This window comes from Canis lupus, chromosome 21, assembly GCF_011100685.1.
Source record: "Canis lupus familiaris isolate Mischka breed German Shepherd chromosome 21, alternate assembly UU_Cfam_GSD_1.0, whole genome shotgun sequence".
In the NCBI taxonomy this organism is placed as follows: Eukaryota; Metazoa; Chordata; class Mammalia; order Carnivora; family Canidae; genus Canis; species Canis lupus.
The window spans coordinates 28,244,849-28,272,225 of NC_049242.1; the positions used below are offsets into that span (position 1 = coordinate 28,244,849).

Sequence of the window (27,377 nt, forward strand, 5' to 3'; positions counted from 1 at the left end):
GCATGATCCTGGAGCCCCGGGATTGAGTCCCACGTGGGGCTCCCTGCATGGAGCCTGCTTCTCCCTCTGCCTGTGTCTCTGCCTCTCTCTCTGTGTCTCTCATGAATAAATAAAATATTTTTAAAAAATGAGTGGGGTGGGGCAAGATGGCAGAGGAGTAGGGTCCCCAAGTCATCTGGCCCCACCAACTTACCTAAATAACTTTCAAATCATCCTGAAAACCTCCAAATTGGACCTGAGATTTGAGAGAACAGCTGGAACACTACAGAGAGAAGAGTTTGCACTTCTAACAAGGTAGGAAGATGGAAAGAAAAACAAAACAAAAAAAAGAATCCAGTGGGGGAGTGGCCCCTGGGCAGCGAGGGCCTCCAGGACAGGAAAGCTCAGCCCTGGAAAAGCAGGAACTTTAAAAATCCACACCAGATTCTTCCTAGAGGGAAAGGCGCTGGCAGGGAACTCGGGCAGAACCGCAGGAGGGGCAGAGGAGCCCCCAGAATCCCAGGCTTCATGAGCCCCAGGGAACCGGGGCCTCACAGAATAAATAGCTCCCACTGAGCCCTGCAGGTGGCAGGGGGCGGGGCAGCTCCCCCAGGTGCACACACCTGAGAATCAGCACAGCAGGCCCCTCCCCCAGAAGACCAGCTGGAAGGACAGGGGAAGAGCAAGTTCTTGGCCAAGCAGCACTGGAAAGCTCCAGGGGAAGTCGAGGGATTTACAGTATATAGAACCAGAGGATACCCCTCGTTTTTTTTCTTCCTTTTACCAGTACAACTCTTTTTTTATATCAGACTGTAAATTTCCAATTTTTTTCTTTTTTCCTACCTTCTCTACAATATTTTACCACCTCTTCATTTTTAAGATTCTTCCTATTAGACTTTAATATTTTACAATTACAGGTCCTAGATATATTTTTTACTTCTAGATTCCCCTCAACATCCTCAACTTAATTTTGAGAGATATACAAGATATGTTTTTTTGTTTTGTTTTCTGTTTTTTTTTTTTTGTTTTCTCTGCCTCATTTTGTTCTACAATGGTGGAAGTTAATACCTTCTAAAACATGACCAGCATGCACCCAGTACCAAGTGGTATACCAGGTTGTTTCATTCTGTGAAATTCCTCATTCCCATTCTGCCCCTCTCTTTTATCTCATTTATGTTTTGGTGGTCAATGTTAAGGCCTTCTACAAATATTTCTGGTTTATATAAATTTGAGATTGAGTATCTTCTAACATACAGAACTTAATATACTCAGAAACAAGGGGATCACCCTCTAGAATCCCTCAGGTAGACTACCTTCTCTCTCCACTACAACTTCGTCACCACCAACATCTCCCAGTCCCCCTTTTTTTCTTCTCTTCCCCACCCTTTTTTAAAGATTTTATTTATTTATTCATGAAGGACACACACACACACACACACACACACACACACACACACACAGAAAGAGAGGTAGAGAAAGAAGCAGCCTCCATGCAGGGAGCCTGACACAGGACTTGATCCCGGGTGTACGGGATCATGCCCCAGGTCAAAGGCGGCACTAAACCGCTGAGCCAACTGGGCTGCCTCTTTTTTTTTTTTTTTTTTTTTCTTTTTTTGTTTTTCTCTTCATCTTTAGATTCCTCGCCTTTTAATTTTTACTACTTTGTTTTGAAGTTTGTTTTTCAATTTAGTGGCATTCCTGTTTTATTTTGTTCTGATCCTTGTTTTCAATTTCTGGTCTCTGATCTCAGCAGAATCATCTTGGGTGAAATGTACTTAGCTTGGGTTGATATTCTTGATGCAGCACACTCATACAGCCACTCTGCACTGAGCAAAATGACTAGAAAAAAGAACTCACCACAAAAGAAAGAATCAGAAACAGTCCTCTCTGCCACAGAGTTACAGAATTTGGATTGCAACTCACTGTCAGAAAGCCAATTCAGAAACACAATTATAAAGCTACTGGTGGCTCTGGAAAAAAGCATAAAGGATTCAAGGGACTTCTATGACTGCCAAATTTAGATCTAATCAGACTGAAATTAAACATCAATTAAATGAGATGCAATTCAAACTGGAGGTCCTAATGACAAGGGTTAATGAGGTAGAAGAACGAGTGAGTGACATAGAAGACAAGTTGATGGCAAAGGAAGGAAGCTGAGGAAAAAAGAGAAAAACAAAAGACCATGAAGAAAGATTAAGGGAAATAAATGACAGCCTCAGATGGAAAAATCTATGTATAATTGGGGTTCCAGAGGGCACTGAAAGGGATAGAGGACCAGAAAGTGTATTTGAACAAATCATAGCTGAGAACTTCCCTAACTTGGGGAGGGAAACAGGCATTCAGATCCAGGAGATAGAGGGGTTCCCCCAAAAAAAAAATCAATAAAAACTGTTCAACACTTCAACATTTAACAGTGAAACTTGCAAATTCCTAAGATAAAGAGAAGATCTTTAAAGCAGAAAGAGACAAGAGATCCCTAACTTATATGGGGAGAACTATTAGATTAACAGCAGACCTTTCCAAAGAGACCTGGCAGGCCAGAAAGGGCTGACAGGATATATTCAGGATCATAAATGAGAAGAACATGCAGCCAAGAATACTCTATCCAGCAAGGCTCTCATTAAGAATAAAAGGAGAGATAAAGAGTTTCCAAGATAGGCAGAAACTGAAAGAATATGTGACCACCAAACCAGCTGTGCAAGAAATATTAAGGGGGACTCTGTAAAGAGGAAGCCCAAAGAAATAATCCACAAAAAACAGGGACTGAATAGTTATTATGATGACACTAAATTCATATCTTTCAATAGTAACTGAACAAGAAGAGGCTAAGTGAACCCATCAAAAGATGCAGGGTTTCAGACTGGATAACAAAGCAAGACCCATCTATTTGCTGTCTGCAAGAGACTCATTTTATTTTTTTAAAGATTTTATTTATTTCTTCATGAGAAACACACACACAGAGAAGGAGAGAGAGAGAGAGAGAGGCAGAGACACAGGCAGAGGGAGAAGCAGGCTCCATGCAGCGAGCCTGACGTGGGACTCCATCTCGGGTCTCCAGGATCAGGCCCTGGGCTGAAGGCAGTGCTAAACCGCAGAGCCACCTGGGCTGCCCCAAGAGACTCATTTTAGACCTAAGGACACCTACAGCCTGAAAATAAAAGGTTGGAGAACCATTTACCATTCAAATGGTCCTCAAGAGAAAGCAGGGGTAGCAATCATCATATCAGATAAATTAAAATTATTTATCCCAAAGACTGTAGTAAGAGATGAAGAGGGACAATATATCATACCTAAAGGATCTATCCAATAGGAGGACCTAACAATCGTGAATATTTACACCCCGAATGTGGGAGCTGCCAAGTATATCAATCAACTAATAACCAAAGTAAAGACATACTTAGATAATAATATACTAATACTGGGAGACTTCAACTTGGCATTTTCTGTAAATGACAGATCTTCTAAGCACAAAATCTTCAAAGAAACAAGAGCTTTAAATAATACACGGGACCAGATAGATTTCACAGAGATATACAGAACTTTACATCCAAATACAACCGAATACATATTCTTCTCAAGTGCACATGGAACTTTCTCCAGAATAGACCACATACTGAGTGACAAATCAGGTCTCAACAGATAACAAAAGATTGAGATTGTCCCCTGCATATTTTCATACCATAATGCTTTAAAACTTGAACTCAATCACAGGAAGAGATTTGGAAGAAACTCAAACACTTGGAGGTTAAAGACCATCCTGCTAAAAGATGGAAGGGCCAACCAGGAAATTAGAGAAGAATTAAAAAGATTCATGGGAACCAATGAAAATGAAGATGCAACCATTCAAAATCCTTGGGATACAGCAAAAGCAGTCCTAAGAGGGAAATATATCACAATAGAAGCATCCCTCAAAAAACTGGAAAAAACTCAAATACACAAGCTAAACTCACACCTAAAGGAACTGGAAAAGAAGAGCAAATAAAACCTACAAGAGCAGAAGAAGAGTTAATAAAGATTCGAGCAGAACTCAATGAAACAGAGACCAGAAGAACTGTAGAACAGAGCAACAAAAACAAGAGTTGGTTCTTTGAAAGAATTAATAAGATAGATAAACCCTTAGCCAGCCTTATTAAAAACAAATGAGAAAAGACTCAATAAAATCACAAATGAAACAGGAGAGATCAGAAGCAATACTAAGGAAATACAAATCATTTTAAAAACTTATTATGAGAAGCTATATGTCAATAAATTAGGCAATCTAGAAGAAATGGAAGAAATTGAGGCAGAACAAAGAGTTGGAAAAATATTCCATGCTCAAGGACTGGAAGAATAATATTGTGAAGATGGCAATGCTACCCAGGGCAATCTACACATTTAATGAAATCCTATTAAAGTACCATGGACTTTCTTCAGAGAGTTGGAACAAATCATCTTAAGATTTGTGTGGAATCAGAACAGACCCCAAATAGCCAGGGGAATTTTAAAAAAGAAAATCCTAGCTGGGGGCATCACAATGCCAGATTTCAGGTTGTACTACAAAGCTGTGGTCATCAAGACAGTGTGGTACTGGCACGAAAACAGACACATAGATCAATGAAACAGAATAGAGAACCCAGAAATGGGCCCTCAACTCTATGAGCAACTAATATTCGACAGAGCAGGAAAGACTATCCACTGGATAAAGGACAGATTCTTCAATAAATGGTGCTGGGAAAATTGGACATCCACATGCAGAAGAATGAAACTAGACCACTCTCTTGCACCATACACAAAGATAAACTCAAAATGGATGAAAGATCTAAATGTGAGACAAGATTCCATCAAAATCCTAGAGGAGAACACAGGCAACACCCTTTTTGAACTCGGCCACAGTAACTTCTTGTAAGATACATCCACGAAGGCAAAAGAAACAAAAGCAAAAATTAACTATTGGGACTTCATCAATATAAGAAGCTTTTGCACAGCAAAGGATAAAGTCAACAAAACTCAAAGACAACCTACAGAATGGGAGAAGATATTTGCAAACGACGTACAGATAAAGGGCTAGTTTCCAAGATCTATAAAGAACGTATTAAACTCAACAGCAAAGAAACCAACAATCCAGTCATGAAATGGGCAAAAGATTTGAACAGAAATCTCACAGAGGAAGACATAGACATGGCCAACATGCACATGAGAAAATGCTCCGCATCACTGGCCATCAGGGAAATACAAATCAAAACCACAATGAGATCCCACCTCACACCAGTGAGAATGGGGAAAATTAACAAGGCAGGAAACAGCAAATGTTGGAGAGGATGCGGAGAAAAGGGAACCCTCTTGCACTGTGGGTGAGAATGTGAACTGGTGCAACCACTCTGGAAAACTGTGTGGAGGTTCTTCAAAGAGGTAAAAATACATCTGCTCTACGACCCAGCAATTGCACTGTTGGGGATTTACCCCAAAGATACAGATGCAATGAAACTCCGGGACACCTGCACCCCGATGTTTCTAGCAGCAATGTCCACAATAGCCAAACTGTGGAAGGAGCCTCGGTGTCCATCGAAAGATGAATGGATAAAGAAGATGTGGTCTATGTATTCAATGGAATATTACTCAGCCATTAGAAACGATAAATACCCACCATTTGCTTTCACGTGGATGGAACTGGAGGGTATTATGCTGAGTGAATCAAGTCAATCGGAGAAGGACAAACATTATATTGTCTCATTCATTTGGGGAATATAAAAAATAGTGAAAGGGAATAAAGGGAAAAGGAGAGAAAATCAGTGTGAAATATCAGTGAAGGTACCAGAACATGAAAGACTCCTAACTGTGGGAAACGAACTAGGGGTGGTGGAAGGGGAGGTGGGTAGAGGGTGGGGGTGACTGGGTGATGGGCACTGAGGGGGGCACTTGACGGGATGAGCACTGGGTTTTATATTATTTGTTAGGAAATCGAACTGCATTAAAAATGGTTAATTATAATTAAATGAACAAATAAATAGATAAAAAAATAAATACTGTAATTAAAAAAAAGTGATACTTTAGGTACTACACAACCACCATTCTAGATAGAGCATATCATTCCTTATGACTTTTCCCCCTTTCATATATATAAAATAACATTTTTGTATTCTACCATTTACATCATATATTTTATCTCTAATGTGTTCTTTATCATCTCCTACAACTTACTTATTTTCTCTATATACCATAATTGATGAATAATGATTTATAATCTGTTTATCAGTTTTTTCCCTATGTTTACTGCATTGCATGAATTTCATCTACTTCATTTATCTTCTCGGGTTTCTTTTTTTTTTTGTACTCAAATTAAATATGCACAAATAATACAATAATATACACTATTACATTTTGGGGTACAAAATTTACTAAGATATGATTTCTACTCACGTATAAGCCAATGTGTGGTGAGTGTGATAAACAAATGACAAATAAGTAAATATATATGTAATGCAATAATATGTCATGCAGTAATAGTAATATAAAACATATCTATAAATTAAATGAAAACTATATAAATGAATTATAATTGCATTGGGTAGGCCATAATCAACAGAAGACACAATAGACTTAAATAAACCACAGAAATTTGGCACCCAGGACACCAAGTTATCTTAAGACGCATTTCCATTATAGGCCTAGCCATGAGAATGCTTTCACAGTATTTTGGAAAAAATTGTGTCAGCATGAAACTAACAGTCACTGTTTGTGAAATTACTGTATAGAATTACCTAACATAAATCTATAGTCTTAATGGCTGTGGCTACTGGTTATTTATAACTCCCAAACAAGCATTTATCTCCAGGACCTTAGCAGATCAGCAGAACAGAGTTCCCCATCATTTTAGAAGGTGACAGAGGCACAGTAAGCAGTAGTGATTTATTTAAGAATCAATTGCTAGTGGTTAAGAACCATTTTCAATCCATTTTCTATATCAATATATATTTTATTACATCATGCTTCCTGCTTAAAAAAATAGAAATAGGACATTTAAGCAAAGGAAACAATAGATTAGTGTAATTAATAAAAGGAGTAAAAAAAAATAAGAGGAAATTTATAAAGGAGAACTAAAGAAGCAACTGTTATGACCCAGATTCTTGAACAACAAGCAGAGCAGTTGAGATATTATTGAACACATAAGAGTATTGCCTTGCAATATTGCTAAGTGAGTTAATGAATCAACATCTTTATAAGCAAAACTACAGTGCATATTAAAACAACAGAAATACAGCACAATGAATTATAGCTGATCCTTGAACAACACAGGGGTTAGGGATATTGACCTCCCCTCTACATAGTCAAATATCCATGTATAAGTTTTAACTCCTCCAAAAATTAACTGTTAATACATACTGTGGGCCAGAAGCCTTACCAATAATGTAAACAGTTGATGAGCACATTTTGTATGTTATATGCATTATATATTGTATTCTAACAATAAAGCAATCTAGACAAAAGAAAATGTTATTAAAATCATAATGAAGAAAAAATACATTTACAGTACTGTGCTTTGAAAAAAATCTGTATGTAAGATGACCTGTGGTTTAAATCTGTTTTGTTCACAGATCAACTGTATTTAGCTTGTTAGATAACTCTAAATAATTCATTTTTACGCCCAAAGGATCCTGAACATATTCAGTCATTCTGTAGTTATTGAAGAACTTAAACAAGAAGATTTTAAAGTTTTATATTCTTACAATACATATAATGGCATTTAAAGTTGACATTTACTAATTTCCTTTATTAATATCTTTATTTCTTTGAGCCTTTTTTATTTTAAAAGATTTATTACTTGTTTGCTGTTAAATTCTGGGTTAAACCTTCTGTTGGCAAGAGACAAAATTATACATTTTAGAATGTAAGTTAGTTAAAGGTCTATGGAGATTTGGTGTGCCAGCCACTTCAAGAAATGAAAAACTAGGGATGCCTGGGTGGCTCAGCAGTTGAGCATCTGCCTTCAGCTCAGGGCATGATCCGGCTGTCCTGGGATCGAGTACCGCATCAGGCTCCCTGTGAGGATCCTGCTTCTCCCTCTGTCTATTCTCTGCTGCACTCTCTGTGTCTCTCATGAATAAATAAATAAAATCTTTAAAAGGAAAACTAAAGTAAGATCTTATAATTGGCATTACAATTGGCATTATAACTGGCCAATTAGAAAAATTGGCAGGGAAAATTCAATAGAATGTTCTAGTATTTTAAATCAAGAGAATATACTAAATTACTCTTTGATTAAACTACTGAATATTCATGCTAAGTGAATTAAGTCAATCAGAGAAAGACAATTATCATATGGTTTCAATCATAGGTGGAATATAAGAAATAGTGAAAGGGACCATAAGGGAAAGGAGGGAAACTAAGTGGGGAAAAATTAGGAAGGAAGACAAACCATTAGAGACTTTTACTTCTGGGAAACAACAAAGGGTTGCAGAAGGGGAGGTGGGTGGCGGAGGGGGCAACTGGGTGATGAGCACTAGGAGGGCACATGATGAGATGAGCACTTGGTGTTATACTATATGTTGGCAAATTGAATTTAAATAAAATATTTTTTAAGACCCTACTGAATATTCTAACTATGACATTGAAATTATTTGGACACAGTCTGGCACCTACTAGCATGTTCACACATTATTACGTCTCTGAACTCATTGCTGACTGCTTTCTCCTTTACTCTTTGCTTTAACCACATTGGCCTCTTCTGTTCCTTGAAAATGCATAATGAAGATTTCACTACATTGCCAGTTTTTCCCTCTACCTTTAACACTTTTCCCCTAGAAACATCAGATCTGTGCTCAAATGGACATGTAATATGTACCACAAATTGTACCCAGATCTGGAGGTGATACAGATGATGTACAACCTATTATCCCTGTCCCTGATAGAGTATATCTTTGGTGGAAAGTGAGTCAGTTCAAAACTATGAACAAGGAAAGACATATAATGAGCATTCACAGTTTCTTGAACTTTTAAGTTTTTTTTTCCTGAAACATTACTTTATTTGATTATAATTTCATCCCAGCAAGGAGGAAGCCAGTCTTATTATATCATAACCAAAACAAAAATAAACAAGTAAATCAAACAAAGCCAAACAAACCCAAAAGCACACTAAACTTTAAAGGCTTGGAAGGATAAAAAAGTTCTCAAGGTCACATGACTTTAAGTTCACCCAAAGTAAAAATTAATTTTTCTGTTCTCCTACTGTGCTCTTTCAACAACCCTCCTTTGTTAAATTATATGAAGTAAATATGCAAATAGTAGGCATACAGTGAAAGGGTAGTAAATGAGGGCTTGAAGAGCCATGGAAAAGATTCAAGGAGAGAATGAAATATAACTTGTAATTGGGTGGTGAAAAACTTTAACTGGAAGAGGCAAAATCAGAGTCAGGCTGACTGACTCATAGAGCAAAGGCATGGAAATTGGAATGAGGCTTACTAAGGAGGAGTCTATAACCAGACATGGGACAAGAAGTCCCCCACCTCTCATTTATGCTAAGATTTGGAGTCTAAGTTCTTGGCTTAGAGAATGACATGAAAGGTATTTCAGATAGTTCATAACTATAATTTGGAATATATGATGTCTATAATGAGAAGATGATCAAAGGGCTTAGGGTTAATGATGCTTCATAGATGTTCATACTCAGGACATCGGAGGAGGAGGGAAACAAGCAAAGAAGCACAGACTACACAAGAGTAGATTAAGAACGAAAGAGAACTGGGCAGCCCGGGTAGCTCAGCATTTTAGCGCCGCCTTCAGCCCAGGGCGTGGATCCTGCAGACCCGGGATGGAGTCCTGTGTCAGGCTCCTTGCGTGGAGCCTGCTTCTACCTCTGCCTGTGTCTCTGCCTCTCTCTCTCTCTCTCTGTATGTGTCTCATGAATAAATAAATAAAATATTTAAAAAAAAGAATGAAAGAGAACTGAATAGACTGTCATGGGAATCAAAAAATGTGATGGTTTCTACAAATAGGTAGTCAAAGGAAGTAAATATTCTGTAACTGAAGCTGGAGAACTGAGAAATCTCTTATTCTTGGTGATTAGAGAGGTTGTTGGTAAAGGAGGTTTTAAGAGAGTAGAACACCAGAAAGAGAGAATAGAGGAGGCATCTAGGAGTGAATAAGAAACTGGTAGTGAAAAAAATATAAACTATAAGTTTATATTTATAAAATATTTATAAAATATCATATTATATATGTTACAACAAAAATAGTATAAGATTTTCAGAAGATAACAGAGATAAGAAAGACAAATGAGGTGTAAGAGAAGTGCCTAGGTGGTGCAGTTGGTTGAGCATCAAACTCTTGATTTCAGCTCTGGTCATGATGTCAGGGTCATGAGATCAAGACACACATTGCATTCTCTCCTCAGCATGGAGTCTGCTTGAAATTCTCTCCTCCCAGTGAGAATGGGGAAAATAAATAAGGCAGGAAACAACAAATGTTGGAGAGGATGTGGAGAAAGGGGAACCCTCTTGCACTGTTGGTGGGAATGGGAACTGGTGCAGCCACTCTGGAAAACTGTGTGGAGGTTCCTCAAAGAGTTAAAAAATAGACCTGCCCTACGACCCAGCAATTGCACTTCTGGGGATTTACCCCAAAGATACAGATACAGTGAAACAGCAGGACACTTGCACCCCGATGTTTCTAGCAGCAATGTCCACAATAGCCAAACTGTGGAAGGAGCCTTGGTGTCCATCGAAAGATGAATGGATAAAGAAGATGTTGTCTATGTATGCAACGGAATATTACTCAGCCATTAGAAACGACAAATACCCACCATTTGCTTCGACGTGGATGGAACTGGAGGGTATTATGCTGAGTGAAATAAGTCAATTGGAGAAGGACAAACATTATATGGTCTCATTCATTTGGGAAATATAAAAAATAGTGAAAGGGAATAAAGGGGAAAGGAGAGAAAATGAATGGGAAATATCAGAGAGGGTGACAGAACATGAGAGACTCCTAACTCTAGGAAACGAACAAGGGTTGGTGGAAAGGGAGGTGGGCAGAGGGGTGGGGGTGACTGGGCGAGGGGCACTGAGGCAGGCACTTGATGGGATGAGCACTCGGTGTTATGCTATGTGTTGGCAAATTGAACTCCAATAAAAAAAAGAAGAAATTCTCTCCTCCTCCTCAGCCCCTCCCCCTGCTCCCACTTGAGTTCTCTCTCTCTCTCAACAAATAAATAAATCTTTTAAAAATAAAATAACTTTAACCAACCTATACCCATTTTGAGTTCTAGTAACTTGCTGTTTTCAATTCTCCATGCATAAAATCTTGTCAGAAAAGTCCTCAGTCACATTCGGGGCCAAGGCATGTAGGAAAGATAATAGCCTCTGTGGGACCATATGCAGTATTTGGAGCATTTATTCCTCTTCCAGGTGGAATAGCTAAATGGCAGTAAAAGGTCTTCTGTCTCCTCCGGCTCCCTTGAGGTTTGACCAGGTCTATGATGTTTTAGGAGATCACGGAATCCCTCAGGAAATGAAGTCAGGAAGCAAGAAGTGAATAAAAAACCCCAGCTCAGTAAAATGTCCCTTCATTGCCCTTCTCAGCAAAATGTCCCTTCCTTGTCCAGAATCCTTTGTAGTGAAAAACACTCTTGTGAACACATAATGAAAGTAGCTAGAGCCATAGTAAGATTTTATGAAAGATAAAATAAAATGGAGTGACTTATGTCAGGGAGTTTAAAATTGACCCAGAAGGTCATTGAGGAGATAGGTATTAGAATTACAATTTCCTAAAGATTAAATATTCCTTAAATAGCCAGTTAATTTTCTCAATAAGACAATGAAAGGGCATGAAATTTTATTTTTCATTATTTCTATGTTTTGAATAGTTTTTAATAGTTTCTTTTTTTACAGTAGTATTTTCTAATAGCAGATGATGGTTAAAGCAGGGTAATGAAAGTGTCCCAAATAGAAGAGGAGTGGCTGCCTACTTCAAAGTCACATGATAATAAGGCCAACTTCTGAATCCTCCAAAAGACAAATAGCATAGTAATTGTTCATCAGGCAAAGCTAAATGCATTACTTACTGCAATAAGTAAGCATCTTTACTTCCCAGCATCTTTACTGGGACTTGGTACAGTTCTGCACAAGGAGGTCAGGGCAGGTGGATATTTTGGGGTCGGTCTAATTTCAAGTGGCTTACATGGATCTTTCAATTAAAAAATCTAATTAGAATGTTGAAAAATTCATGATATAATAGAATATCTTGGAGAGTCTTAATGAGGTGATACTAAGCTAAGCAAGCAGATATACCTAGTTAAGTGATATATTTTCCTAAGAATGGATCAATTTACTTAATAGAGCAATTTGTAGGGGTTAGATGGGATTTTATTGAGTGTTGAGCTGTTTTTCTTTTTCTTTTTTTTTTTTATTGTAATAAATAGGTTCAGGGACATTTCCAAAGCATGGAGATTATTTACTGGTTTAGAGTCCTGTTTGGAAGAGTACCAATTCTTGAAAACAATTTGCAAAGTCAAGTTGATATAGTCAACCATAGTTCCTGGTTCTGAAGAAGGAGTACTGACTAAAATTTTGAAAATTTTCTCTCAATGCCAGTGAGACCAGTAGCCAAGCAACAAGTATTCCCATCAAAATTAAGTCGCTGGAACGAGTGTCAGCATGACTCAGGTTCTCCAGCCACAGGCACTGTTAGGTAAACCTAAACATTTGGGTGCTTGAATTGAACTGACACAGAATATGAATGAAAAAAAGCTAATGGGAATGTAATTCTCAGATTTTTTTTTCTTTTTTTGAGCACTGAAAAGCTCTTTGTTGTTAAGGCACAAATGTTGCCCCCTCACCCACCTTGGACAAGTTTAATCCCAGGTAATATTCAATATAGTGTACTGTGATCAAAGAAAAATCACTGATGAAGAGCACACTGATGAAGAGTGAAAGCAGGGTAAAAGTGATATTTATTGATATACAGACAATATAAAGACTTTAAAAATGTCTAAGGAATATCCATAAAAGTAAGAAAAAATCAAAAGGGAATAATTTTATGGAAACCAAAGAAAGATAACTTCCTGAGGACAAAATAATTGCTGTCAATGCTGTCAAAAGTCCAAAGAATTTAATGATACCATTGAATGACATGAATGTTATTGCTGAGTGAGTGATACATCCCAAATTGCCCAGCTGAGAGTACCCAAGAGTTCTTGCCTCTCCTTCTGTAAAAATTATAATTAGAGCTCCCATTTCCTCAAAAACATGTGCCTGTTTGAAAAATATATTGCTTTCATAGGAGTAAAAAACAGACTATGGAGGGAAAGGAACACATGTGAAGTGATATATCTCTATATCTATCATCTATCTATCTATCTATCTATCTATCTATCTATCTATCTATTTTATATATATATATATGTCATTTAAGGAATACCAAATATGAGGTGAAAGTTTGGAATGGCATTGGAATTGAAAATGAGGTCAAAAGAGAATTGTTTTGCTTATTTTTTAATATGTAAGTACTTCGAATATTTTATCTTGCAGTGAGGAGTCAAGTAGACAATGAGGTTGCACTTATAGAATAAAGGTGAACTTTTCAATAAAGTAATATTCTATCATTGGCCAAATCAAGAAAGGAGAGTCTTAGGTAACAGTACAGATATCTTCTCGGTTTAGAACAGTATAGTGTGGCTGCAGTGGCAATTCGATATGTTGGTTTGGAAACTAAAATAGTCGCCTTCTGAAATTCTTATCATGGAGAGAGCTCAGGACACAAACAGCCAGAGAGAGATAGCAGACAATGAAGAGAGAGACAGAGAGAGACAGTCACACAGAGACAGAGAGACAGCAGAAAGAATGATATTCACTGTCTGTTTCCAGCTCAGAATTATTTTCTTTTAGTGACCAACGATTCAGTGATACTGGTTTGACTACTATCTAGGATCATGTTTCAATTTCTTCTAATAATCTGAAGTAGACTGTGTTTTTTGCTAAGAGCTACTTACTTTTCCTGTAGCATATTTCTCATCCCCTTTTACTGGATTTGGCTTTTTTCAGGATGGACTTGAGACAAAGTTCACTAATCATTATTACTTCAGGATTTAACTATCTTCTGTCTGGTTGCACAAGTGGCTAACTATGGAGATTCCTAGTAAAAGAATTGCCTGATTTATCCCACAATAATCTTGGAAGAAAAAGAAAATTTTGTTTCCAAGCATAACATTTATTAAGGTCATTTTCTTCTTGATAGTTTTCTCACTCCCAGTCTTTAACATCCCTGGAAATATTTTGCCAAATGGCTGGAGTCTCTTGAATTTGGTATTTCATTTTCTCTTCTTCTTCAAGATGCATGTCTATAAACTGCTTTGAGTAAGACTTCTTACAGTTTCCCGTGTCTGAGTCCAACTTCACAACATTTCAACCTTTCCTTTTCATTCTTACTGGCCTCCAAGGGCTGACGGGTACACCCTGTGGTTGGGATCACCCCCGTGCCTGATGTATATCACTACTGTGGTGGTGTTATACTTGGTGAAGACTGAGCATAGTCTATAGGACCCCCAGTACCTTTTCTTTTTTGGTGGGGGGTAGGGGGGCCAATGAAGAGAGAGAGAGGGAATCCCAAGCAGGCTCCATATCCAGCTTGTGAGCCAAACGTGGGGCTCAATCTCACACCTGAGATCACAACCTCAGCTGAAATCAAAAGTCAGTCACTTAACTATGACTGAGCCACCTATGAGCCCCTTCCACTGCCTTTTGATTTCTAATTAGGTGTATGTGCATAGATACATTCATCATTCAAATTCATCAACTACTGTTCCAAATGTTTCTTTCTTGAAAATTCCCTTTGTACATGACTTGGAATTTCTATTTTGTTATATAGAAAAAAAATCCTATTATTATCTCTCTATATTCCTCTTATATTTAACCACATTTAATCATTATTAACTTGACTCTCTCTACCTCCTAAATATATGTTCAGTGGGTTTCTCTGTCTGTATGCTTGTAGTTTTGACTAACTCAAGCTTTTACTATTCCCTTATACTATAGTAGCTAAGTTTTCTTCATGTAATGTTACTCCATGCCTTGACCCCTATTTACACTGCTGTGTAAACTTCATAAAACATATATGATCATGTTGAATCTTTACTTCAAATTTTTACAATGCAGTCCAGGTTTGATGTGATAAATTTAATCTAATCCATATGTTATGCTAACCTTTCCATGTCCCGTCTACCTTTTTTCCACAGCCTAGTCTTGCCAAACAATTTTTAAGTACTTTGAATACTGTATGTTAGTTCAAAAATGTTTTTAGTTGCTGATCTCTATACCTGATATACACTTTTCATCTTTCACCGAAAAAAATGCTTGCTTATCTTTTAATAACTGTATAATGATCTCTTATATCTTTTGTAACATCAAACATTTCATAGAATCCAGTTTTTCTATTGGTGCATTGACCCCTAAGCTTAGTTCTACTATGACATCCTGTCAGTCATCTAGATGGGTCAGTTTTGATTGATTTTTCCTCCATAGTATGAAGTTTCATTTCCCTTCTTTGTATGTCTGATATTTATTTAATTAAATGCTAGACATTGTAAATCTGGTTATTTTTGTATTCCTATTAATATTTTCTGTGTTTACTTTAGGATATAGTTTAATTACTTGTAATTTAAAAGACTTGCACTATTGCAATAGCAGCAATAGATATATATATATAGTTTAGTTACTTGTAATTATCTAGCCCTGCACTATTGCAATAGCAGCAATAGAGATTTTTGTCAGGAATGGGATGTGCAGGATGAAAAATAGTAGAATTTAATGATGACTTTTAAGAATGTGCAATCTTCCTTATTCAAGCTACTTTATTGTACATGCATTTACCAGTGGTACAACAGGGAGTTGGATTCTAAAACAGAGACATGTGCATGCAGTACTGATACACAAGCACACACACAAACAGCAATAACAAATCATCATGTATTGGCCCTGAGTTACATGGATGGAATTGAGAGCTACATCATCGGAATAAACTATGGAAAAAATGAAATAGAGAACACCCAAGGCAAAAATCAGTAGAGGTCATAGAAAAGAGCTCTATTTGATGACAAGAAATGCAATAGAAGAAAACATCTGTATAATATAAGGAAAATTTTCAGTTTAAGGGCAGTGTGTAGATAAAACTAAGACACATCTTCTCTGTCAAGCTGTCTGAAATCACCCAGTACAATTTTTGGGGAAAAAAAAAAGATGTTTTACATTTGATTTATTATTCACTCTCTAATACTATCTAAAATAAGGAAATGCAGAATATTGATATAAACATTTGCAGTGTCCACCCATCTTCCATTTTTGCCAACACTTATTTTTCCAAATACAGTGCACAGAAAATAAACAGTAAAAGTGAGACTGTGGAATAAAGTGGCCATATTGAATCTAAAGAATTCCCTTTTGGGAACATGGTGTCATGATGTGTGTGTGTGTGTATGAGACAGCGAGATAAGAGGAAAGATAAGGAAAGATAAGATTAAAAAAGTAACTACATGACATATTACCCATTTCAAGGTAAACGGCTTAAAAATGAGAACTCTCATAACTGCTGAATAATTTCAAAAAGATGTACATGAAATTATTTCCTAACAGACCACCAGCATTACCTTAGCTATTGTGAAAATAGTTTGAAGGGAAGAGGGCATCAGCCTATCCCAAGAAGAGCATTTCAATGCTCTGGAGAAATAAATATACAAACCATCCTCGAAATGACGATACATTTCTCAGAGGGAAAAAGATGGGTGAAGGAGGAAGAGAGAGTCAGGGTGTCATTTTCACTAAGCCATACTTGACTACTTGAACAAGTTTCCCCTGCCTTTGAATACCTTGTATATTACAGATCTTATCTGTTTGGTTTTCAGGCTATAAACCAAGGGATTAAGGACAGGGGTCAAGAAGAGAAAGAGATTGGCCATGGTGACATGGAGAAGAGGAGACGTGAATGTCCCAAACCTGTGAATTAGAGCCAGCACAATGAGTGGCACATAAAAGATGCAGACAGTAAAAATGTGGGAAACACAAGTATTAAGTGCCTTGAGCTGACCATCTTCTGAGGCAATATCCAGCACTGTTTTCAAAATAAGGATGTATGAAATGACAATGAACACAGCATCAACTCCAAAGGAGCAGAGGACAAGGGACAACCCATAGATGATGTTGACTCTGACAGGGCCACAGGCCAGTTTCATAACATCAGGATGATAACAGTAACAATGTGATAGAATAACATCCTTGCAGAAGGACAATCGCTTGAGCAGGATTGGCAAGGGTACCATCAACACCACTCCCCTAACCATGGCTGCAATCCCCATCCCAATAATCCGAGGAGAAGTTAAGACCATGGTGTAGTGCAGTGGGTTGCAAATAGCCACAAATCGGTCAAAGGCCATGGCCAATAGGATGGCTGACTCCATGGAGGAGAAGGTATGGATGAAGAACATCTGTGTTAGACAAGAATGGAACTCAATTTCTCTGTGATTCAAGAGGAAGACCATGAGTACTGTAGGTAGAGTTGATAAAGACAGACCCACATCTGTGGTTGCCAGCATAGATAGGAAGATGTACTGAGGCTCATGAAGCCTGGAGGTCATTTTGATAACAAAGAGGATGATACAGTTCCCCAGGAGAGAAATTAGATACATGACACACAATGGGATAGAGATCCATATTTGTATAGCCTCCAGTCCAGGAATGCCTGTTAGAAGGAGAGTGGGTGGCTGGAAAAAGCTCTTATTTATAAGTTCCATAAAGATATTTCTTGGGATCCAGCCCAGATCAGCTTCTAAGTGTTTCTATTGGGAGAAAAACATCGACTTTAAGATAGGAGGACATAATACATCTAACTCCTCTGGGAAGCATAATTCTAGGCATCCTTTATATCAAAGAGTTGATCCTTAAAATGTTTCCCAATTTATCTGAGTAACTACCTGGAGTTACGGCAATGGATAACTCCTATGAAAACAGAAGAGAGGGATGCCTGGGTGGCTCAGCGGTTGAGTGTCTGCCTTCGGCTCAGGGTGTGATCCTGGATCTGGGATCAAGTCCCATATTGGGCTCCTTGCATGGAGCCTGCTTCTCCCTCTGTCTGTGTCTGTGTCTCTCTCTCTCTCTCTCTCTCTGTGTGTCTCTCATGAATAAATAAATAAAATCTTTTTAAAAATGCATTAATGTTTAAAAAAAAAGAAAAATAAGAGATATTAGAGTTCCTTTGGCCTAGAACACTCTAATCATTGATCAAGTGACCATGAAAATTAAGCACATAATTTTCTTTTGTATCTCAATGCTTAGAAAAATTTTCTCAGAAGTCTTTCTATTTATTAATTGTGTTTATTTAATTGTGCTTGAATCTACTTTTATTTTCAATTACCTTAGCTGAAACTCTGAAAGAAATTCCTGTATTTTCTCCAGGTCAACATCATACCTATAAATATTCAGGCCTCTGGAAACCTGGTAATTTTTTCTGTTAGTTTTACCTGCAGAAATAAAGCATAGAATATTTCAATAACACAAATAAACCCCAAGTCATTAAAAAACCCTTCATGTGAGATCATTAATTTTATATTCTATGTTGATTTTTAAAATTATGTGTTGATGTTTCAAAATATGAGTGATAAAATCATTAAAGTGAATACTGTCATTAGCATCTTAGATAGTACTAGGATAGTTCAAACATTAACAAATAATTTTTAACAAATAAGTTGCTGAATAAAATTTGAAATACGTCTACTTGAAAACATAGATATCATTTATTAGGGAATAGATACCAATGCTTGAGGAAATATCTTAAAAATTGGATCATTGATGTGGAATGTACAAAAAATTAATAAAAAGAATCAGATCCGTAAATACAGTGAATAAGCTAATGGCAGAGGGGAGTGAGGGGGATGAGCAAAATGGGTGAATGAGAGATACAGGTTTCCAGTTATGGAAAGAATAAGTAATGGGAATAAAAGGAACATCACAGGGGATATAGTCAATGGTATTATAGTAGCTTTGTATGGTGACAGATGGTGGCTACACTTGAGGTGAGCACAGCATAATATATAGACTTGTCAAATCGCGATGTTATATAGCTGAAACTAATGTAACACTGTGTGTCAATTATACTCAAACAAACAAAAATAACCTAATTGGAGGAATTGGTATTAGCACTTAAAGATTTATCTTACAAAGAGGGGTAGAAAGAGATTCTAAATGACTGGTTGAATACACTTAGATTTAAGTGTTTTTTAAGATTGCAAGCAGAAACAAAACACTGATGTAACTGCATTTGGATTAGTGAGATTGGGGAAGACAGAAGGTAATATTACTGATCTAAACTCTATTTGGAAGACCATGAAATCAAAATATAATGTCTTTTGTAAAATCATATTATTCCATAGTGTGACCAAAACTTAAAACACCAGGAAAACAAAAACAAAACAAAACAAAACAAAAACAAAAAGATTAATGAAGGAATCCTTTTCGGGAGGGGGGGGGGAAGAGACAGGGAGGATTGGAGTAAGAGACTATACTTTTTTTGCCCTCGGGCATGATTAGTACTGAGTTGCTTTAAAAGCATGTCAGTGTAAACAAAGTTATCTTTTTAGAGAAGCAAAGGTATTTTTGAAGAGCAGATCCCCTATGATTCACAAAATATACATTTCCATGTGTTGGTGTATAGACCTATGTTTGTTCTAGTCTATCTTACTACATTCTTTCCTAGAATGCCTAGTAAAAAGGGTTCCACAGAGCATGTCTTTTTAGCTGAGGGAGTGAGTCAGCCCCTCACAAGAAGGCCCCCTAAGGAGACCAAATTTGGGGGGGATTAGAATACTAGGCCTTACATATTTTTTCATCTGGGCATATGCATTATCTGAGTCTTTGACAGAAGACTGAGGGGGTGGACGAGGAGAAGGGGAAGACTCCTAGTTTGTAATAGATGGGGTATCTGAATATATCACACACTCAGTGTAACTCAACACATTTGCCACACCAAACTAAGGCCTGGAACTCTTCTAGGTCTAAAGTTCTGACCTACCACAACACATACAATGCACCTCATTGAAACATACACAAATACATATACTATAGGTTCATATACACACATAAAACCGTCTTTCTTCCTTTGATTTATCTCCAGAATGTTTTGGAATTCACTCTACTCTCCTTTACACTTATTCCTCCCTTCTGATTTTGGCATGCTGAGCTTCTAAGCACTACCAGGACAAGCATCCATGCCACTATCAACACAACTGCACCACCAATGTAAAAACTCAAGTACATACTTAGTCATATGATCAGCTGTTTCAAATGTGCCCCTATGTCTTATGCCCATATGTCTAGCCTTGTTCAATGACTGTTTTTTATTTCAACTAATTTTGTTTTTTTTCTAATCACTGTCCACTCTAGTCAGATTGGTTGCTTAATTACACGACATGTAACTTATTCTAACATCAAAATATTTGTACACTTTCTGATAGGATCTCAAAAGTGATCGTGCTTTACCTTCACTGGTGGTAAAAGTCAGTCTAGGGCAGCCTCGGTGGCTCAGCGGTTTAGTGCTGCCTTCAGCCCAGGGTGTGATCCTGGAGACCTGGGATCGAATCCCACGTCGGGCTCCTGGTGTGGAGCCTGCTTCTCCCTCTGCCCGTGTCTCTGTCTCTGTCTCTCTCTCTCTGTGTCTCTCATGAATAAATAAATAAAATCTTTAAAAAAAATAAATAAAAGTCAGCCTATATCTAACATTCTATAAAATCTTCCGATGACTATTTCAGACTACAAAGTTCCTCAAACCACTAAATCCTTACAGAATGTACTTTTTTCCCCAATAGTTGGCATTATAACAAATGATTTCAAACTTTCTTCCAACTGAGTTTTTCTTATGCAATCTGATTTTAAACATCTTTAAGATTGGGATTGCACCTTTCGCATACCTGAGTAAGGAGACCCCAACTCTCTTGTGACCTAAGGCTCATAGTAAATTTTGTTTAAACAAATAAATTCCTTGTTTAGAGATTCCTAATGTAGCCAAACTGTGGAAGGAGCCTTGGTGTCCATCGAAAGATGAATGGATAAAGAAGATGTGGTCTATGTATACAATGGAATATTACTCAGCCATTACAAACGACAAATACCCACCATTTGCTTCGATGTGGATGGAACTGGAGGGTATTATGCTGAGTGAAATAAGTCAATCGGAGAAGGACAAACATTATATGGTCTCATTCATTTGGGGAATATAAATAATAGTGAAAGGGAATAGAAGGGAAGGGAGAAGAAATGGGTAGGAGATATCAGAGAGGGAGATGGAACATGGAAGACTCCAAACTCTGGGAAACCAACTAGGGGTGGTGGAAGGGGAGGAGGGCGGGGGGTGGGGGTGAATGGGTGACGGGCACTGAGGGGGGCACTTGACGGGATGAGCACTGGGTGTTATTCTGTATGTTGGCAAATTGAACACCAATAAAAAATAAATTTATTATTAAAAAATGTGCTAAACCTTAATGAAGATTTAAAACACTAGAAATCCAGGCTCCCCTTTAAATTCTGATGTACAAAAAGTTTGGGGGGTTATCTTCCTCACCGAGGTTCATTAGTACTGAAGAATAGCAAGAGAGGTGACAATCAGATGGAGACTATTCATTCTGGTATTTATCAACCTGTCAATTTCCAGTTATCCTCGTGCTAGAGTTGCATTTAATTGTGGTAGATTGCCCAATCAGCCAGAAAGATATCTCAAAGGCTATTCCTGGAGACCCAAAAGACATTTAATGATCAACTTTTTATGCCTCACTTCTAACCTCCTAAAAAATCATTTTAAGATGTATCACTTCTCCAGTCTTCCCCCAGAGCTCAAACAAATCCTTGTTCTCTATGAATTGACACCTGTTAACCTTGAACTTTATAACATGCTTCCTGGTTCCTCAGTTTGGTGTCTGTACTCTCATCTTTTCCCAACTCTCCCTTTGGTTTCCTTTCTAAAGACCTCAGCTACCATGACTTTCATTTTAAATCTACGGAAAACTTCAGTGCAGCAACTCCTAAAGCTGGTTCCTCATTTTTGTTCTTTTATTTTTTTAAGTTATATTTATTTAAGTAATCTCAATAGCCCACGTGGGGCTCAAACTCACAACCCTGAAATCAAGAGTTGTATGCTCCTCTGCTGAGCCAGCCAGATGTCCCTCATCTTTGTTCTTTTACAGAACATACATTCAGCAGTTCTTTTTATGTACTATGCAGCCTTCTCACCATGTAAAAGGCACCCTCAGCATGGATTGGCAGGTGAGCTGAGCAACACAATTCTTCTCTGATATTTACCTTCCTTGGCATACACAGAGAATGCATGGGTTCTCAGAAGATGTTAGAAGCCTCCAATAGAGGTATTTGCCAAGTACTGGAGTTATTTATTATCACAAGTAGAAGATTTTAGACATAAGGTGCCAGAGGGAGATGATGAAAATATCCTCATGAGATAGTGGTTTTCAATGTGCTACACATGAGACGTTGCAGACACCAAATCACTTGGAAGCAGGAGTATGCCAAAGCTGCTTTTCTCAATGCTCCAGAGTCCCTGTAATTAAGCACATATTCCAGCATGAAACCAGTTGTGTCACTACTGTTCACCACAAATGTGATCAGTTCTTTTCTAAGAAGTGATTTTTTTCCTAATAGGTGACCTTTACATCTCCAGAGTTAGTTTGGATCATTTTTTGAGCTGAATCATTTTGAACTATAATTTTCCACCATTGTTTTTGAGAAACGGAAGCCCTCATCACTGTTTCTTTCAATATCATTACCATAGATGCCCATTACTATATTTTCTCAATATTGTAATGTTATAGAATTTAAAAAAATAATATTTATTTATTAATTTATTTGAGAGAGAAGGTGAGAAAGTATGAGCAGGGAGAGGGGCAGAGGGACAAGCAGACTTCCTGTCGAGTGAGGAGCTCATTACAAGGCTTGATCCCAGGATTCCAGGATCATGACCTGAGCCGACAGCAGACTCTTAACCAACTGAGTCGCCCAGGCACTCTCTCTCTCTCTCTTTTTTTTTTTTTTTTTCTAAGTATATGATCACTTATGTTAGTATTAGTATAGCTTTATTAAAAGTTTTGGATCTTCTCCCCTGTAAATCTATTAGTTGTAAGTAATTTTCTCTCTTTTTAAGGTTTTTTTTTTGAAGATTTTATTTATTTATTCGTGAGAGACAGAGAGAGAGAGAGGGAGAGAGAGAGAGAAAGGCAGAGTCACAGGCAGAGGGAGAAACGGGCTCCTTGCAGAGAGCCCCATGTGGGACTTGATCCTGGGACTCCAGGGTCATGCCCTGAGCCCAAGGCAGATGCTAAACTGCTGAGCCACCCAGGGATCCCTCTCTCTTTTTAAGGATTTTTATATCTTTCCTGTAATTGTAACATTTTCCTCTCCTTTAAAAGTTTTAAATCTTTATTTCCTACTTCATTCACAATGCCTAGAATGGTATCCAGTGTACAGAGTCATTCACCATATCCTTGATCAATGAAGAATAATCAGTGATGAGGGCTTCTGTTTGGGGCCAAAATAGAGTAAAAGGGATTGAATTCATTTTCCAATCTCAAACAGCCAAAATAATTAGACAAAAGGTATGAAGCAATAGTTTTTAAGATGATGAATCTCCGACAACAAAGGATTATAATCCCTGAGAGTCAGGGAAATATACAAAATAAATCGTACAATGACCCCAAGTCACTACTTCGAGAGGATCACCAGGCAAAAAAGACAGAGCCTGTGAACTTTTGATGAGGAACTATTGCTGAGAATCTAAGAAGACAAAACTCTCTGGAGTTCATGAGACAGAGTAATTAAAAAAAAAGAGAACTACACAAAGACAGAGCCTTAAAGATCTGCAGAGGGTCCCCTTAAATACTAATCAGAGTGCTGAATGCTGCTTATGTATAAAGAAGCTACCTGAGGCCAAAGAAACAACCCTCTAAAAGGGAAATGAAATAAGCTTAATGCTCACACATGGCCTGAATAAGTGCCTGATCCCAATCACACTGGAAGAACTTGTAGTCCACAGGGCACTGGGCAGAGTATTTAGAAAAATAATGTCCCTTTCAGTAGGGGGTAGTTAATAATTAATCCTAGGTTAAATGCTGTCTTGTCATGCCTGATAAATCTTAAGCACAAGAATTTAAGGATCAAACTGTTTCCAGATAAATTAAAAGTCATATCAGAACAAAGCTTAAGAATATTTATAGGTATATAAATAGTTTTTAGGATTATATAAGTTTTACGTAAATCTTTTAGTAAATACAAATTCTACTCTTACATCCCAACAAGGTAAAACTCACAATGCCTGACATGTAATCAAAATGTGCATAGAAAATGTAGGAAAATATGACTCACAAAAAGAAGAAAAAAATCAATCTATAGAAACTGATCCAGAACTGACATAGATTTTGGAAACAGCAGACAAAGGCATCACAGTAGTTGTTATAACTCTATTCCGCATATCAAAAATTAAATATTGACATGGAATTAATACAAAGTCTGAAGTATATGTACGAAGATAAATGGAGAAGTATATTTGGTAACTGTATTTAGCTTAGGAAAGATTTTGGTTAGAATATAGCTATAAGAGTCATCAAATGTCAAAGACATTCAGAATGAGAATAATATATCAGACAAAGAAAAAAGTAGTAAGAATTATCTTGAGTGAATATGTGTGTGTGTGGATGTGTATATGTATCTGTATATATGTGTGTGCATATGGTAAAGGAGTCCATAAAGGAGGAACAGATTCAGGAGTAGACAGTAGCATACTGAAGTGAGGTGAGGTTATCAGGGCACATGTATTCAGAGATGTATAAAATTTAAGTCTATAAGAGAAATCTTTGCTGGAATCACATTTATTCACCATTAACATAGAAATAATAGCTTGTAAAGGGTTGAAATTGCATTAGAGAGCAAGTGGATCCCTCAAGGACTCAGTATGGTGAAGGGAGTGGCGGAACTGATATTAGAATAAAGAGAAATATCTCCTCAAAAGATACATGGCAAAGAGGAAAATGCCTTAGCTATCGTTTGAAGGAAAAGATTCCCAACTTTTGGGAACAATATTGTTGAAAGACTAATAATATTTAGTCATTGAAGGAGATTTTTAAGAAGGGTTAGATTAAGTGGGCAAATAAAATAAGGAAATAGTATAAGACATCTGATTTTATAACATAGAAAGCTATTTTTTGAAGACCATGGCATAATATTTCTGGGGATTAAGACAAATGCTTGTAAAGAGAAATGAATGTTTAAAAATGTTCAACAATACCTTGTGTTTACAAAAGACCTACATCAGTACCCATTTTTTGTTAAACAAAAGAAATCCAAACAGGGTTTGCACTGTTATGAGAAAAGGCAAAAAACATAACTAGCATTCAGTGTGTTGCCAGTAGCCAAGCCCTTACAGAGGCAGCTCATGCCCTGAGCAGCCAGAGTGGTGCCATCAGGCTCCTTCCCCAGGAACCACACTCAGCATGTCAGCATCTCAGCATCAAGCCCTCATGGCTTTGAACTGTGTCTGTGAGCATCTGTGCTTTATCTCCATGTATGTATTTTGTGCATCTGTTAGCAACATACATCCTAATGAATCTGAAAAGCTGAAGAGGTGTTATGGTTTGGATCTGGGAATGCTAACAATGTTTTCATATAACTTAATAGTAATTAATTTGGGTTTTTTTGGTGTTGTTTTACACTGTCTTGGCTTCCAAAAGTTTTCATAGGGATGCTTTCACTTTTAGGTAGGAGGAAACCTGTATTTGTCAAGAGTGTAAGGCATTAGAGATTTAGAGCTTTCTCCATCCTTTTAGACCTTAATCTGGCTTCTCAACAGCCTTATCTAATTTCTGTGGGGCATGAACTAAATATATTATACCACTGTATCTGGCCTTACTATACAGAAATAAGTATACTGTACAGGGAATTTTAGTTCTCACTAGAGGCTAGAATGAACCTCATAGCAATGGTTTCTGTCAGGGCCACTCCTAAGAAATGAAAGACCATAGGAAATTATACTATATTGGTGTGGGGCCCTATCAGTATAAGCAATTTGGTTTTCAAAATGCAATACAAAATCCATGGGCCCACGAGAGGTATATTTATTTATCGGTGAGGGTTTTGAGCAATGGGAAGAGAAAACGTACTTATACACTATTTGTTCTCCAAATTAATGCATGTGAAGATTCTTTAAAATGTTTAAGCTCTATCTTTTTCTGTTCAGATCCAAGAACTATCTCCTTGTGTTCTTTATTACCACATGAACTCTTCCTTGATAATTTCATATGTTCACCATGAGAGAAAGGAAAAGTAGCAACACAATTATACTTGAAATGCCATGGCTCTTAAAAGGCTCTCTTTGTATTGATGGATGGAAGTCTCGCTGCCTTTTCAGTTCCCTAAAACCACTATTAAATGTTAGTCACATCATCACTCATGACCCTAAATCATCCACTGTGTTGCTAGAGTGTACTGGATTCCTGGACAAACTGCATGTGAGCATCAGAAAGAACCAGGGGTAGAGGCACGGTACAGGGCAGAGACAATCTTTGATTACACCTGAGTGATGCTATATAGTGTCATATATCTATATAGGTATACAGATAGATCCATTTTCACACTGATTTATCCTACTCCTTTAAACACGGGGTCCTTCTGTCTTGGGATTGAGACCCACATTGGGCTCCCCACACTCATCGAGGAGTCTTCTTGTCCCTCTCACTCGCCCTCTGTGCTCTCTGTTTCTCTCCCAAATAAATAAAGTCTTTTTAAAAAGTCCTTAAACAGGGGATCCCTGGGTGGCTCAGTGGTTTAGCGCCTGCCTTTGGCCCAGGGCACAATCCTGGAGTCCCGGGATCGAGTCCCGCGTCGCCCTCCCAGCATGGAGCCTGCTTCTCCCTCTGCCTGTGTCTCTGCCTCTCTCTCTCTCTCCCATCAATGAATAAAAACAATTTTAAAAAAAGTCCTTAAACATAGGGTCCTTCTTTGTAATCTTACAATTCTGAATTAGATGGGTGCATACAGCAGTGTTGGATCTTTGCCCTATCCAGGCAGTCCTATATGTTTGCATGGCATTTAACATACGAAAAATAGGCTGAACACTTTCTAGCTTCTAACAAATAGTTTTAATTCTGAGGGAGAAACATTTATTCTTTTACTTGATCACTCTAAATTGTTATTAATAACAGTGTTGCCCAGGAAGAGTATGAGATTTGGCAAAGGACAACATGCATTTAATTTTCAGCCTGATTTCCTACCATATGTGCAGGTAAACCATGTGACTGAACCTTTTGGACTTCAATATCCTCAATAGCCAATGGCAAAATAATAGTGGGAATCTTTGTGGTTTTAGAACGATTGTTATATCAGAAATATGTTTTAAAC

General features: G+C 37.5%; 1 protein-coding gene across 1 annotated transcript; it reads right to left on the bottom strand.

Annotated features, from left to right (window-relative positions):
• Positions 1-16,774: 16,774 nt before the first annotated feature.
• On the bottom strand, positions 16,775-17,728 carry OR51AC4 (olfactory receptor family 51 subfamily AC member 4). The gene has a single exon (NM_001388834.1). It carries the CDS (start codon positions 17,726-17,728, stop codon positions 16,775-16,777), a length of 954 nt encoding a protein of 317 aa, NP_001375763.1.
• Positions 17,729-27,377: the final 9,649 nt, after the last annotated feature.